General features: G+C 35.7%; 1 protein-coding gene across 1 annotated transcript in view; it reads left to right on the top strand.

The window, feature by feature from the left end:
• The window catches only part of PKHD1 (PKHD1 ciliary IPT domain containing fibrocystin/polyductin), a 426,879-nt gene that overhangs the window by 296,352 nt on the left and 114,720 nt on the right, over positions 1–15,807 (top strand). The window contains exon 54 of the mRNA XM_060110064.1: positions 3,711–3,798. Within this exon, the coding sequence (XP_059966047.1) occupies positions 3,711–3,798 (88 nt within the window). The remainder of the gene's footprint in view (positions 1–3,710; positions 3,799–15,807) is intronic.

Below are 15,807 nucleotides of genomic sequence, written 5' to 3' on the forward strand. Positions count from 1 at the left end.
CCCCACTATTATTGTGTTACTGTCGATTTCCTTTTTCATAGCTGTTAGCAGTTGCCTTATGTATTGAGGTGCTCCTACGTTGGGTGCATATATATTTATAATTGTTATATCTTCTGTTTGGAATGATCCCTTGATCATTATGTAGTGTCCTTCCTTGTCTCTAGTAATGTTCTTTATTTTAAAGTCTATTTTATCTGATATGAGTATTGCTACTGCAGCTTTCTTTTGATTTGCATTTGCATGGAATATCTTTTTCTATCCACACACTTTGAGTTTGTATGCGTCCCTTGGTCTAAAATGGGTCTCTTGTAGACAGCATATATATGGGTCTTGTTTTTGTATCCATTCAGTGAGCCTGTGTCTTTTGGTTGGAGCATTTAATCCATTCACGTTCAAGGTAATTATCGATATGTATGTTCCTATTACCATTTTCTTAATTGTTTTGGGTTTGTTTTTGTAGGTCCTTTTCTTCTCTTGTGTTTCCTGCCTAGAGAAGTTCCTTTAGCATATGTTGTAGAGCTGGTTTGGTGGTGCTGAATTCTCTTAGCCTTTGCTTGTCTGTAAAGCTTTTGATTTCTCCATCGAATCTGAATGAGATCCTTGCTGGGTAGAGTAATCTTGGTTGTAGGTTCTTCCCTTTCATCACTTTAAGTATATCATGCCACTCCCTTCTGGCTTGTAGAGTTTCTGCTGAGAAATCAGCTATTAACCTTATGGGAGTTCCCTTGTATGTTATTTTTTGGTTTTCCCTTGCTGCTTTCAATAATTTTTCTTTGTCTTTAATTTTTGCCACTTTGATTACTGTGTGTCTCGGCATGTTTCTCCTTGGGTTTATCTTGTATGGGACTCTCTGCGCTTCCTGGACATGGGTGGCTATTTCCTTTCCCATGTTAGGGGAGTTTTCGACTATAATCTCTTCAAATACATTCTCGGGTCCTTTCTCTCTGTCTTCTTCTTCTGGGACCCCTATAATGCGAATTTTGTTGCGTTGAATGTTGTCCCAAAGGTCTCTTAGGTTGTCTTCATTTCTTTTCATTCTTTTTTCTTTATTCTGTTCCGCCGCAGTGAATTCCACCATTCTGTCTTCCAGGTCACTTATCTGTTCTTCTGCCTCAGTTATTCTGCTATTGATTCCTTCTGGTGTAGTTTTCATTTCAGTTATTGTATTGTTCATCTCTGTTTGTTTGTTCTTTAATTCTTCTAGGTCTTTGTTAAACATTTCTTGCATCTTCTCGATCTTTGCCTCCATCCTTTTTCTGACGTCCTGGATCATCTTCACTATCATTATTCTGAATTCTTTTTCTGGAAGGTTGCCTATCTCCACTTCATTTAGTTGTTTTTCTGGGGTTTTATCTTGTTCCTTCATCTGGTACATAGCCCTCTGCCTTTTCATCTTGTCTATCTTTCTGTGAATGTGGCTTTTGTTCCACAGGCTGCTGGATTGTAGTTTTTCCTTTTTTTTTTTTTTTTTTTTTTTTTTTGCGGTACACGGGCCTCCCACTGTTGTGGCCCCTCCCGCTGCGGAGCACAGGCTCCGGACACGCAGGCCCAGCGGCCATGGCCCACGGGCCCAGCCGCTCCGCGGCACGTGGGATCCTCCCAGACCGGGGCACGAACCCGCGCCCCCCGCATCGGCAGACGGACTCCCAACCACTGTGCCACCAGGGAAGCCCTGTAGTTCTTCTTGCTTCTGCTGTCTTCCCTCTAGTTGATGAGGCTGTCTAAGAGGTTTGTCTCAAATCCTTTTTTAAAGCACAGAAGAGCACAGAAACTAGGACTGGATTTGTAAGGGCCACGCAATAACTTAACTTTTAAGGGAAAGGTATAAGAGGCTTTCTATAGATTTCTGGCATTTTAAAATTTTCTTTGTATGGTAATCCTAATTTTGTAAGATTTCAGTGACTCAGTAAACACAATAATGTTAGGATAGTTTGAAGTTTGGTAACCTAGTTTCATAAAGTATAGCCATTGCCATATAATACTTTGATAGTGCTTTATTGTTTTCAAATGATTTTTCATATATGCTATTTATTCTCTCTTTTTAAGAATATGAGGTTAAGGAATATTTTACTTTTCTCAAATTGACAAACTAGATGGATCACAACAGGAGCATGGACTCTTTTTGCCTGTGGTGTCCACTCTGTTCCAGGGAGTGCCATGTTGAACTAGACTTTGTGTTAGGAGCATATGAGGGTGCCTGTCTTGATCCCCAGTGCCAGCTGTATTGCCAAGCAAGTGTTTCTAAAAATTTCTCTGATACTAAATTGAAAAAAGAATGAAATGTTTGTCATTGCATGCTTAAAAATTGGTGATATCATTAGTAAATAACATTTGAATCTCTTCAAGTATTATAATCTCCTTGAAACAACTAAGAAATGGTGTCATTTTACAGTTAACCTTTGGTGATTGGGAATGATCAAGAAATCTGCTTTCTGGTAAATTAAGAGAAATAAACTGTTTTTTGTTAAAATCTTTGTAGTTGGAAATTTCTCTAAATTATTCCATGTTACTCTCCTGTCTAGCTTACTTAGCTAATAGTGATTAATTTTTTGATGATGATGATGATATTATTATTATGAAAGATTGATTCCAGGTCATGTCCTAAAAGTGGGAGTATTTTTTCCATTTCCACTAATCCTTATTTTAGTTTTATTATCTTCTGAATTTTTTCTGAATTAGAGTATGGTAAAATTATGTATGTTGACTTAAACACTTGGTTAGGTTCTAATTAACTGAGCTTTTTTAGTTCACATTGGATGAAAACCCAAGGCATATTATTTGTACCTTATTGGTTTTTACTTCCCTTATACATTTTCTGCTAAAATTTGTGAAATCTTTAGATTTCAACATTAGTGATTTGCAATAAAATGGGGGTGCACTAATCCAGGAGTATGAAGACAATCAGTCCATTTGGGTGCAGGAAGAAAATACTAGAACTTTTATTCAAACATGTATGAATATATTCATTTGTATGAATGGTTATTTATCTACAAACAAATAGACATATGTTAGGTGTGCATGATCATAATTTTGTTACTGCTTGGGTTCATGCTCAAAACATGTTTAGACCACTAGAATATGAGGAATTTTGCTTCATGTGATTTTAAATGGCAATAAAATGTGTAAAAGGAAAGACTTGAAGAAATAAAACTGGACTGCATCAAGCATGTCCTTGGTAAGACTTTAATTTATGAGTCTGAAATAAATTATATTTTGAACAAAGGAGCTAGAGATTTATCCTTTGATATCTGTAATACAAAAATATATGAGGTCCAGCTATGGAAAACAAAGCTAATAGCAGCAAATCTCTTTCCTCAGGAAACAAAATTACCTTGCCTTTGGAAAGTCTACTGTGTAACACAAAATATCAAAACCAGTTAACTTCCAACAGAATTGCAAATGGTTTGGAGTGACTTACTGGTAGAAATCTAACTAGTTAGCTGGGAATAGACCATTAGAGTGGTCTATTTCTCAGCTCTTGGATTACTAGATGTGGTGTAGCATTCATTTCTCTATAGCTTTTGAGAGAATAAAAATGTTTCATAGCCAAGTGAGATGTTAAGTGTTCTTTTTCTGATAAGGTGGACATCTTCATATATAGTTTCTATATCATGTATCTTGCACAATAAGCTCTCTAATGAGTTTTGCTTATGTGGCCTTAATTTCTTGGAAAGATTTTCCTATCCAACTGTTGCTCCTTTTATTTTCAGGGGTGTTTGGGAAAGTTCAGCTTCATAGTGCTTATCCTAAGAAATCCTGGACACGTCTTGGGGCTGACATTGCCTCAGGCAATGAGAGGTAAGGAATGAGAGTAACTTAGGGATGTAGTTTTTGGTTTGGTTTGCTTCTGCTGGAGGTTTTGTTACAATATGAAATTAAATTTTAGATTAAGGATCATAATTCAAGGATGAACAAATAGAAAAATAAAAGGCTAAAAGGAATTAAAAATATTCTCTGTAACATAATGGAAGAAGAACAAAACAAGCTAAAGGCAGGAGGATATAATTTATTTAAGGAGTAAATTTTAGATCATACATGTTTTCTGCTGCCAATAAATCTTTAAAAATATGAATTCTATGAGATAATAGATGAAATATAAGGAGGGACCACAATGTCTGAATTGAAATGATAGCTGGTGAAGAGATAGATAGAAATGAAATAAGAGTGAGATGAAGCACATAAAGAATCTTACAGAAATTAAATTGCAGTAATAGAATTTAATAATGCATTGGAGGCAGTAAAGAATGAAATCACCACTGCGTCAAAACGAGCAGGCAACATGAAGAAATTGATGGAGTCTACATGAATGAAGAAGACAAAATCAAGAGCTAAAAATAATAAAAGAGAAGGTATTAGAAATAGAGAACAGAAAATACAAGCACATTTTGATAACTGCTCTTTTTAATGAGTCCAGAATAATGACAACACAAAGAATAACTAAAACTTAACTACAATACACACAACAGACCTGGGATTATTTCTATTTAATTTGAATAACATCGAGAATAATGATAGATACATATCCTCACAGTACAAGAAAAAAAAGTGAAAAAGTAAAAGAAAAACAAAAAGGGACATAAAGCTTGATAACATTAGAATTTTCTACAACATCAAATGTAGGAAGATAGCAGTGCAAAATCTATAAATGTTCAGGGGAAAAAAGATTATAAGCAAAAACTTGGCTTGTAAACATAGACCCTGCTAAAATGCTGTTCACATGTGAATGCAAACAAAAGATTTCTTTTGCTTTGCAAGAACTGAAAAAAATTCAAAAATGTGTTATAATAAAGAGATTAAACTGAGGCTAAAATTTAAGAAGACAAATAAAATTCAGGAATTGTATAAAGGTAGATAAAGCATAGATATCAAAGGCAAGCATTGGAATAAGTTAAATGTAATACTGTAACTATGGTTATTAAAATAAGAAATTCTAATTGCTCTTATAAAAGAAACTACATAAAATCTGAAAGTTAATGTATTAGTCAGGGTTCTGTTTCTATAAAATATATATAATAGTAGGTTATATGTGTATGTATGTGTATGTGTGTATATATATTATATACAGTATATATTATATATAAAGAGATATGTTTCAAGGAATTAGCTCATATGCTTAGGAGAGCTATAAGTTCAAAATTTTGTAGGGCAGGCTGGCAGGGTGCAAAGACTTGAGCAGGATCTGATACTGTAATCTTGAAGTAGAATTTCTTCTTTTTCAGGGAAACTTCAATTTTGCTTTAAGGTCTTCCAACTGATTGATGAGGCCCACCCACATTATTGAGGGCCATCTCATTCACCTGATTGTAGATGTTAACCACATTTGCAAAATACCTTCACAACAACACTAAGCTTCCTGTTTGATCGAATACCTGGCTACTATAGCCTAGCCAAGTTGACAGATAAACTAACCATCACAGGTTATAATTCTCAAATAAAAATCTAGGTTTGAAATTGGGGACTATAGCCACAAGAAACTGGAGATGGAGCATAAGAGAGCCATAGGAAGTAAATATGTAAACATGAGTTAATTCTAACAGAATTTAAAATAGGACATATACCTTCCAAATCACCAGAGAGAAAAAAGAATGAAAGAAACTATAAAATAAAGGGTGAAATACAGAGAAGACCATGAAATAGTAAGAGATTTAAAACAATAAAAAAGGTACAAAATGACAGTAAAAGTAAGAAAGTAAGAATAAATCTGCCAATTATAAAAAGAAAATATGCTTGTTAAAAATGACCCTATATAGAAAAAAATTAGTAATGAATAAAAATGTAATCATAACTTTTTTTTATCAGAGGAAAACAAACCAGTTCAGAAAAATGTTTAGTTAAATATTGGACGAAATGAATCCTTAAAATAAAAATAAAATGGAAGCAAGAACTTCAAAATTATTCACAAGAAAAGTAAAAAATCAAAATAAATACATTTTATATTAATAAAGACTTCAATCTTCAGTGAGATCCCAGTAGTAAAGAAAGTTTTATACCAGATAACATAATATAGAAATATATAAAGTAAATCTGTAAAAAATATGAGAGGAAATTAACAGAAACAAAAATGTAATTTTTTACCTCTTTCAGTTTTTAACCTTTAGATTAAAATTATAAAGAAAATATTAAGAAATATAACCAATATAATAAAGGCAATTTAATTTGTATATATGTATAATATATCTTTACTCCAATATATATAATTAAAAACCTTAATAGATTTTAATAAACAGAAATTATATATTGATACAATATAATCACAATAAAATAAACATGGAGATTAAAACAAAATTTTAGCCAACAACCTTAATCTCTTGCAAGATGGAAGAAAAAAAAAGATAAACCTTCTCCTACATAACTTTTGTATCTAAGAGGAGATCAAGCCTTTATCAATAGACTACTTGGAAAATAACAGTAATGAGAGTATGGTATGAGAGATGGCCATACGTGTCATCACATTAAATGTTTTCATTGTTGAATAAGAAAGTACAAAATAAACTAAGTTGTCAATGTAAGAAATCAGAAAGAAAATAACCAACAAATCTAATGAAGTCAATCCGTACCTGATAAAGGCAGAAATTGATGAATTACAAAGTAGGAAATTAATAGACTTGATTTTTTTTTAGAGGTACTGGTTTAATCTCTAATAACTAACCATACAAGGAAAACAAAATGTAATTCAGAAATAGGGATTCAACTATAATAGATATCAAAGAGATTAAAATTGTAATCTAAAAATGTGTATATCTATATAGTGTCATTCTGAAATTTAAAAATTATATATAGAAATATAAATGATTGGGGCTTCCCTGGTGGTGCAGTGGTTAAGAATCCACCTGCCAATGCAGGGGACATGGGTTTGAGCCCTGGTCTGGAAAGATCCCACATGCCACGGAGCAACTAACCCCATGCACCACAACTACTGAGCCTGTGTTCTAGAGCCCATGAGCCACAACTACTGAGCCCATGTGCCGCAACTACTGAAGCCTGCATGCCTAGAACCCATGCTCCACAACAAGAGAAGCCACCGCAATGAGAAGGCCATGCACACCGCAATGAAGAGGAGCCCCCACTCACCACAACTAGAGAAAGCCCACGCACAACAACAAAGACCCAATGCAGCCAAAAGTAAATAAATAAATGAATAAATCTTAAAAAAAGAAATATAAATGATCATAATTGGCTAAAGAAGAATAAAACTGAAAGAACCAATAACAGCAAGACATAAATTTATCACAAATTTATTCCCAAGAATACATTTGACTCAAGTAAATTTACGTCATGTTTTTCTAGCCATTCATTTAGTCATCAGACATTTATTGTGTTGTACAATCTATTCCATAACATAGGAAAATATGTGAAGCTTTCCAATTTGTGTTAGCAAGCAAGCATAAAGTAATTTATAAAACAGCTGCTAAAGGTAACTCAAAAAAAAGAAAACTGAGGCAACATCCAAGTCATATCCTAAATAAAACAGCAACAAATGAAATCCAGTAATTTATTTTTTTTTAAAAAGAGTATGATTTATTCAGGTAAAGAAGGATGGTTCAAAATGAAATAATTAATTAATATAATTTACCTAAACAAAATATATAAAGACTAAGAACGTGTTCAGTTTGATACAAAACAGAAATGCATTTAGTAAAATTCAGCTTGCATTTTGGAATAAACAGTAAATTAAGACTATAAGGCTACTTTTTCTTCTAAAAATAGAGCTACCATATGACCCAGCAATCCCACTACTAGGCATATACCCAGAGAAAACCATAATTCAAAAAGAGTCATGTACCAAAATGTTCATTGCAGCTCTATTTACAATAGCCAGTACATGGAAGCAGCCTAAGTGTCCATCAACAGATGAATGGATAAAGAAGATGTGGCACATATATACAATGGAATATTACTCAGCCATAAAAAGAAACAAAATTGAGTTATTTGTAGTGAGGTGGATGGACCTAGAGTCTGTCATACAGAGTGAAGTAAGTCAGAAAGAGAAAAACAAATACCATATGCTAACACATATATATGGAATCTAAAAAAAAAAAAAAGTTCATGAAGAACCTACTGGCAAGACGGGAATAAAGACACAGACCTACTAGAGAATGGACTTGAGGATATGGGGAGGGGGAAGGGTAAGCTGGGACAAAGTGAGAGAGTGACATGGACATATATACACTACCAAATGTAAAATAGATAGCTAGTGGGAAGCAGCCACATAGCACAGGGAGATCAGCTCGGTGCTTTGTGACCACATAGAGGGGTGGGATAGGGAGGATGGGAGGGAGGGAGACCCAAGAGGGAAGAGATATGGGGACATATGTATATGTATAACTGATTCACTTTGTCATAAAGCAGAAACTAACACACCATTTTAAAGCAATTATACTCCAGTAAAGATGTTAAAAAAAAAAGGAAATAAATAGGGTGGTATGATCCAAGATAGCAGGGGTTGGGAGGTATGAGGTGTACCCTTTTATATTGAATGGACAAGGAAGATCTTTCTGGAGAAGGGAAATTTAAGCTGAGATATGAATGGTAAGAGGGATCCTCCTGTTTGGTGAGAATGGGCAAGAGTTCTCAGTGAAGGACGGACATCCAGCTGTGTCTCTGAGGTGGCCTTTGGGGCTTGGGGAACAGAAAGGTGGTCACTCTAGCTGGACCAGAGTGAGCAGTAGGTAGAGTTGCATGACACGACAGATGCCAAGTCACATGGTACCTTGTTTAGGTGTGAGAGGTCAAAGGGAAAATCACTGAAAAGTTTTATGCAGGGGAATTGGTGGAGTCTGATTTAGGTTTTGAAAATCACTCTGGCTGCTATGTAGATGACGGATCATGGAGACAAGAGCAGAAGCTGGGGTATCAGGAGGTCAGTTGAGGTCAACAATCATAATGGCTAGGGCTGGAGGGAGTGGAGATCGAGAGAAGAAATGATGCTGTCTGGACTTGCTCATGAATTGAATGTTGAGGTGAGGGGAGTCCTTCAGGTTTTTGATTGACCAACCTGGTGGGTGGTGGAAGCACGCACTGAGATAGGGAGACTGGGAGAGGAACGGGCTTGTCAGGGTGGATGATAGTAGGGGTGTGCTGAGTTGGAGACACCAAGTAGAGATGTGAAGAAGGTAATTTAACACATAACTTAGGGCTCAGGGAGACAACGACAGGGAGTCATCCTGGAAGTGGATGATGTTATTGATAAGAAGACTATCAATGGGTAGAGGAGAAAACTGGAGCCTGGAAATGAGATTGGGGCCCATCTAATTTTTTAGAAGTGGATAGAGGAGGACCCAGCACAGGTGATTGAGAAACAGAGACCCAAGAGGTGATTCTGTGCTGGGAGAAAGAATGGAGAACACGAGGGACTTGAAAGAATGCCAGGATGGCTGACAAAGAGAGAATAGACCAAGCCATGATGACAGGGTTCCCAGGGGTAGTTACAGGTCAGGGTCATATTCATTGGTGATGTCAAGAATTTTAGTGTTTGGCCTCCTGCACATTGTGCAGCTGTTTTAGGTTTCTAAGGGGATAGTATGGGTGGGAGGTAGCACCGATAATCACATTTTTATATCTTAAAAAAATCTTTCTAGCTATAATGCAGACTATAGGAGGAGTCAAAAATGGATCTAGGGATATCACTTAGGAGGTGCAAGCAAGAGATAGTGTAACTTGTGGTCAGGAGCTGAAGTGGCAATGGAGAGAAGTGGGCAGATGTATAGACAGGAGATAGGATCTCTTGGATGAATCGGGCGTGAGGTGCTTTCTTGGTTCTGGCTTACGTAGATGGATGGTGGCACCATTCACTAGAGGAGGACTAAATTTTTGGGAAATGGTTATGAGTTCAGATTTGGTCATGTTGAGTTTGAAGTGCTTTCCTGATCCCCAAAAGGATTTGTGAGGGAAGCATTTCCAACAGGGATCAATAAAAATCTTTCATTATTATCAGGTTAGCAAGCTGGAATTTGGCAGGAGCCATATGAATGGATTTTTCTTATAAGAATGTGTTAAAAACATCATTCAGAATCTGAGCTACAGGCTATTTTGAAAGAAACTCAATTTTATTAATTAAAACTAGGATAGTAATTAACTAGCTGCCACTTACTGAGTTCTTATCATGTGGGGTCACCCTGTGTCAGGCATCTACCAAGCATTTTATATACATTATCTCACTTAAATCTCTGAGTGCTATAAGTTAGGTATTATTATCTTCATTTTACAGATATAAAAACTGAGGCTGGAGAAGGTAAGTAAAATTTCCAAGGTCATAAAGCTAGAATTCCTGAGGCTGAATTTTTACCACAGTTGGTCTGATTCCATTGTTTGTGTTCTACATACTGCAAATATTATAAACAAAATCATGTTAAAAACAAAATTATTTAGTATCAGTCCTGATGAGGAGTACTTTAATGAGTTTATATGAATGATATGTAATTATCACAGTGTATTCATTTTATGGATAATTTCTTTTTTTAACCTTTTAAAAATTTGTAACATAATTTAAGACTCACAAGAAGTTGCAAAAATAGTACAGAGTTCCCATGTACCCTTGACTTGGCATTCCCTGGTGGTATCTTACATAACCATAGACTTTATCAAATCCAGCAAGTTGATATTAGTACAGTATTAACCGAACTACAGATCTTATTCAAACTGTTTCTTTAAACATTGATCTACAATCTTTGTTCCATCAAAAGCCAGTTTAGTAAGTCTTTCTAATATACTGTTATGGGGACAGATTTTACTTGGACCCCTTTATGAACTTTCACCAAGAATTCTTTCTACCAGAATTGTAGATCTGAATTTATTTGTATATAATGTATTTATTTTATGAAGGATGTTACAGTGAAATCTTCAGAGGAAAATTTTCATTCTATAAACTTAGACTTTATAAACTTTAACTTTATAAACTTAGGCTCATTTCTTACACTACCAACCAAAGTAAGCTTAGCCAGATATTTGAAAAAAAATTAGTTTCTTTTGTTATAAATTATTATATCAACTTCTCTCTAAATTACTCTTTGCTGTTGCTTGCTTCAGTTGACTTTTGGGGAGACTGATGAATAAAAATGTTGGATTTTTGGATTACAGATAAGTCAAAGGAGGTTATACCTAGATTAAAAGAAATTAGTTTTTTATCCATTACAAGTATGTATGTATCCATTAAGTATATTTTACTGTGAGTCTTTTTAGGGAGACCATGTGCTCTTTGAAGTTAAATGGTTACTTTATGAATCCTATGATAAAGTTTTCAGATTTTATCCTGGTCTGGGAAGATTTTAAACAGGACATGGTCCAATTTATATTTGAATCTGATTTATGCTGTCTGGACAATTGACTGTTGGGAGGACAAAGGTGGAAGCAGAGAGATTAACTGTTAAAACATTGCAATATGTGTCTTTTTGAATTGTGATTTTCTCTGGGTATATGCCCAGTAGTGGGATTGCTGGGTCATATGGTAGTTCTATTTTTAGTTTTTTGAGGCACCTCCATACTGTTCTCCATAGTGGCTGTATCAATTTACATTCCCACCAGCAGTGCAAGAGGGTTCCCTTTTCTCCACACCCTCTCCAGTTGTTGTTTGTAGATTTTCTGATGATGCCTATTCTAACTGGTGTGAGGTGATACCTCATTGTAGTTTTGATTTGCATTTCTCTAATAATTAGTGATGTTGAACAGCTTTTCATGTGCTTCTTGGCCATCTGTATGTCTTCTTTGGAGAAATGTCTATTTAGGTCTTCTGCCCATTTTTGGATTGGATTGTTTGTTTTTTTAATATTGAGCTGCATGAGCTGTTTATGTATTTTGGAGATTAATCCTTTGTCCGTTGATTTGTTTGCAAATATTTTCTCCCAATCTGAGGGTTGTCTTTTCATCTTGTTTATAGTTTCCTTTGCTGTGCAAAAGCTTTTAAGTTTCATTAGGTCCCATTTGTTTATTTTTGTTTTTATTTCCATTGCTGTAGGAGGTGGGTCAAAAAAGATCTTGCTGTGATTTATGTCAGAGTGTTCTTCCTATGTTTTCCTTTAAGAGTTTTATAGTGTCTGGTCTTACATTTATGTCTTTAATCCATTTTGAGTTTATTTTTGTGTATGGTGTTAGGGAGTGTTCTAATTTCATTCTTCTACATGTAGCTGTCCAGTTTTCCTAGTACCACTTATTGAAGAGACTGTCTTTTCTCCATTGTATATCCTTGCTTCCTTTGTCATAGATTAGTTGACCATAAGTGTGTGGGTTTAGCTCTGGGCTTTCTGTCCTGTTCCATTGATCTATATTTCTGTTTTTGTGCACTACCATATTGTCTTGATTACTGTAGCTTTGCCAATGTTCATTGCAGCACTATTTACAATAGCCAGGTCATGGAAACAACCTAAATGCCTATCGACAGACAAATGAATAAAGAAGATGTGGTACATATATACAGTGGAATATTACTCAGCCATTAAAAGGAACGAAATTGGGTCATTTGTAGAGATGTGGATGGACTTAGAGAATGTCATACAGAGTGAAGTAAGTCAGAAGGAGATAAATAAATATAGTAGATTAATGCATATATGTGGAATCTAGAAAAATGATACAGGTGGAACCAGTTTGCAAGGCCAAAACAGAGACACAGATGTAGAGAACAAATGTATGGACACCAAGGGTGGAAAGCAAGGGGGGCAGGTGGTGGTGGGATGAACTGGGAGATTGGGATTGACATATATACACTAATATCTATAAAACAGATAACTAATAAGAACCTGCTATATAATAAATAAATAAATTAAATTAAATTTAAAAAAACATTGCAATAGCATTGAAATATTTCAGATGACACATGCTGATGGCTTAGATTGGGGTAGGATGATGGAAGAGGAAAGAAGTGGTTAAATAGCTGTTGAAGAAGAGCCATCATGATTTGCTGGTGGGCTGGGCAAAAGGGAAGAGTTCAGAGGTCACTGACTTGAGCAGCTGGGTGAAGAGTGGTATAATTTAGTGAGAAGAGGACAACATGGAAGAGTAGGCTTATGGGGAACATTTCTCAAAGGCTCTCATTTTTTTCTTATTTCTTATCTCATTTACTTTTTTTTTTTTTTTTTTTTTTTTTTTGCGGTACGTGGGCCTCTCACTGTTGTGGCCTCTCCCGTTGCGGAGCACAGGCTCCGGACGCGCAGGCTCAGCAGCCATGGCTCACGGGCCCAGCCGCTCCGCGGCACGTGGGATCCTCCCGGACCGGGGCACGAACCTGTGTCCCCTGCATCGGCAGGCGGACTCTCAACCACTGCGCCACCAGGGAAGCCCTCATTTACTTTTTAAAGAAAGTGTGTAAAGCCTTGGCTGGCCTCTTTGTCCTGATATTTTTCTGTTTCTTAAGTGGTTTATTAACTTATTCTGTTATTTATAAGAAAATAACTCTGACCTGAAGAATAAATCATTTCTCATCTCAACTTTTTCTAGGACCTAGGCTTTTAATTCAAAGGTTATCATTGATGATATCTATTTTATTATCTCCCATATCCAATCAATGATGGTATTCTACAGCTATACTTTGGTTTTTTTCCTGTTCTTTTTCATTATAGTTTATTACAAGATATTGAATGTAGTTCCCTGTGCTATACAGTAAATCCTTGTTGTTTATTTTATATATGGTAGTATGCATCTGTTAATCCCATGTTGCCAATTTATCCCACTCCCCTTCCCCTTTGGTAACCATAAGTTTGTTTTCTACATCTCTTTTGCAAATAAGTTCATTTGTATTATTTTTTAGATTTCACATATAAGTGATATCATATAATATTTGCCTTTCTCTAACTTCACTTAGTATAATAATCTCTAGACCCATCCATGTTGCTGCAAATGGCATTATTTCATTATTTTTTTATGGCTGAGTAATAGTCCATTGTGTATATATACCACACCTTCTTTATCCATTCATCTGTCAGTGAACACTTGGTTGTTTCCATGTCTTGGCTATTGTGAACAGTGCTGCTATGAACATTGGGGTGCATGTATCTTTTCAAATTAGAACTTTTGTCTTTTCCGGATATATGCCTGGGAGTGGGATTGCTGGATCATATGGTAACTCTATTTTTAGTTTTTAAGGAACCTCCATACTATTTTCCACAGTGGCTGCTCTATGGATGCACTTTGTTTGGAATATTTCTTGTTTGTCTCCTTTCTGCTACATTCTCACTTTGGCACTTCCACGTGGTTCTCTATAACAGCTTCTGTACTGGCTTCCTAAATATTTGATATATGCAATTAGGGGGTCAAAAGTACCCTTGCATCTCCTCTTTACCTTTACACTTCCTACTGATCCTTAAAGATTCCATCACATCTCGTACAAGACATTCAATCTCCCCTCCAGCACACAATGATTTTCCCACTGTCTGAATCACTATTCCATGTGATTTTCTGATTTATAATTTTACTAAAAATATGCTTCTTAGTGACTGATACTGAACTGCTTCAGGTATGTATTTCCTGTTCTTCCAAGCAGCTTCTATAGGAGAGGAAAATATTGGGTTTTTTTTTATTGATTTGGTGTATTACTTAGCATCTAGTACACAACAGAGCATAAAGAAGAGTTCTAATAAATGCCTGATACACTGGATTGATGTATCTTTTCTGGAAATCAGAACTTGTTGAGCCTGTTGACTCAATGGCATCTTGTCTAATAAATTAGAATCTTGAATTTAATTTCAAAAACTACTCTAATTTTTTTGCTTATTAATCAAACCTCATTATTATACTATAAAAATTTAGTTCAAATGTTAGAACATAGAGCTGGTGGCCTCATTCATTTATTAGCAGGAGTTCAGGATCACTTTTGTAGTCTCCAAAAGAAGATGATTCCTTCTGGTCCAATGAACTAGTGGGTGCTAATCTCAGATTGGCTATTGTCTCCATGCTAGGAAAAGACATGTGAGTTAGGAAGGGAGAAGGGCAATAGATTTCTACAATGAAAATGAGCTTGGACTTTTAGGGCAGGCAGGTTTAAATACTTCTAATTATGCAATTAACTAAGTGTATAATTTTGGGTAAAGTATTCTCTGTGAGTCTTAGTTTCTTTTTCTATAATATGAGAATAACAATGCCTGGTTAATAGAGTAGTTATAAGGATTAAGTAAATTAATGTGGATAAAGAACTTAGCCCGGTTTCTGGCTCCAAGTCAGCTTCACAACGTGGTAGTTATCATAGTTATTGTATTGTATTGTAAGAATCCTGATTCTTTCAGTCAAAAGTAAAAGTAAAAGCCACCCTTCTTCATCCGCTTGGGAGATTGCATCAGGCCCTCCCTCCACCTCTCCTGTTTCTATATTTCAACCTCATTTAGTTCTGCTGAAGAGGTTTCCACATTCTGTAGGGTGCACATGAACCCAGAGCTGCTGGCTCTTCCCAGCTTTACCACCAGAGAGGACATTTCTCTTTCCCCTTAGTTTCAATTCAAAAGTCCAGGTGACTACAGTTGATATCACTGTACTGTGTAATTTGCTAAGAGAGTAGAACTTAAGTGTTCTCACCCAGCAAAAGAAAGGGGTGAATATGTGAGGTGACAGATGTATTAATTCGTTCAATGGGGGAAATCCTTTCACAATGGGTACGTATATCAAATCATCATATTCTACGCTTTAAATATCTTACAATTTTAGTTTTTGATTATACCTCATAAAGCTGGAAAAGGGGAAGGATTTTGACCAACGAAGACAGGTTGGATCCCTTGCTCACCCTTTGGTAAAAGGCTTGTGAGACTGCAATTCGCAGATCTCACTAGGACCACTTAGTGTGGTGGGTGAGGAGAGCGGTTCTCAGAAGAGATGTGGTGGATTTCCTGGAAC

This window comes from Mesoplodon densirostris, chromosome 10, assembly GCF_025265405.1.
Source record: "Mesoplodon densirostris isolate mMesDen1 chromosome 10, mMesDen1 primary haplotype, whole genome shotgun sequence".
In the NCBI taxonomy this organism is placed as follows: Eukaryota; Metazoa; Chordata; class Mammalia; order Artiodactyla; family Ziphiidae; genus Mesoplodon; species Mesoplodon densirostris.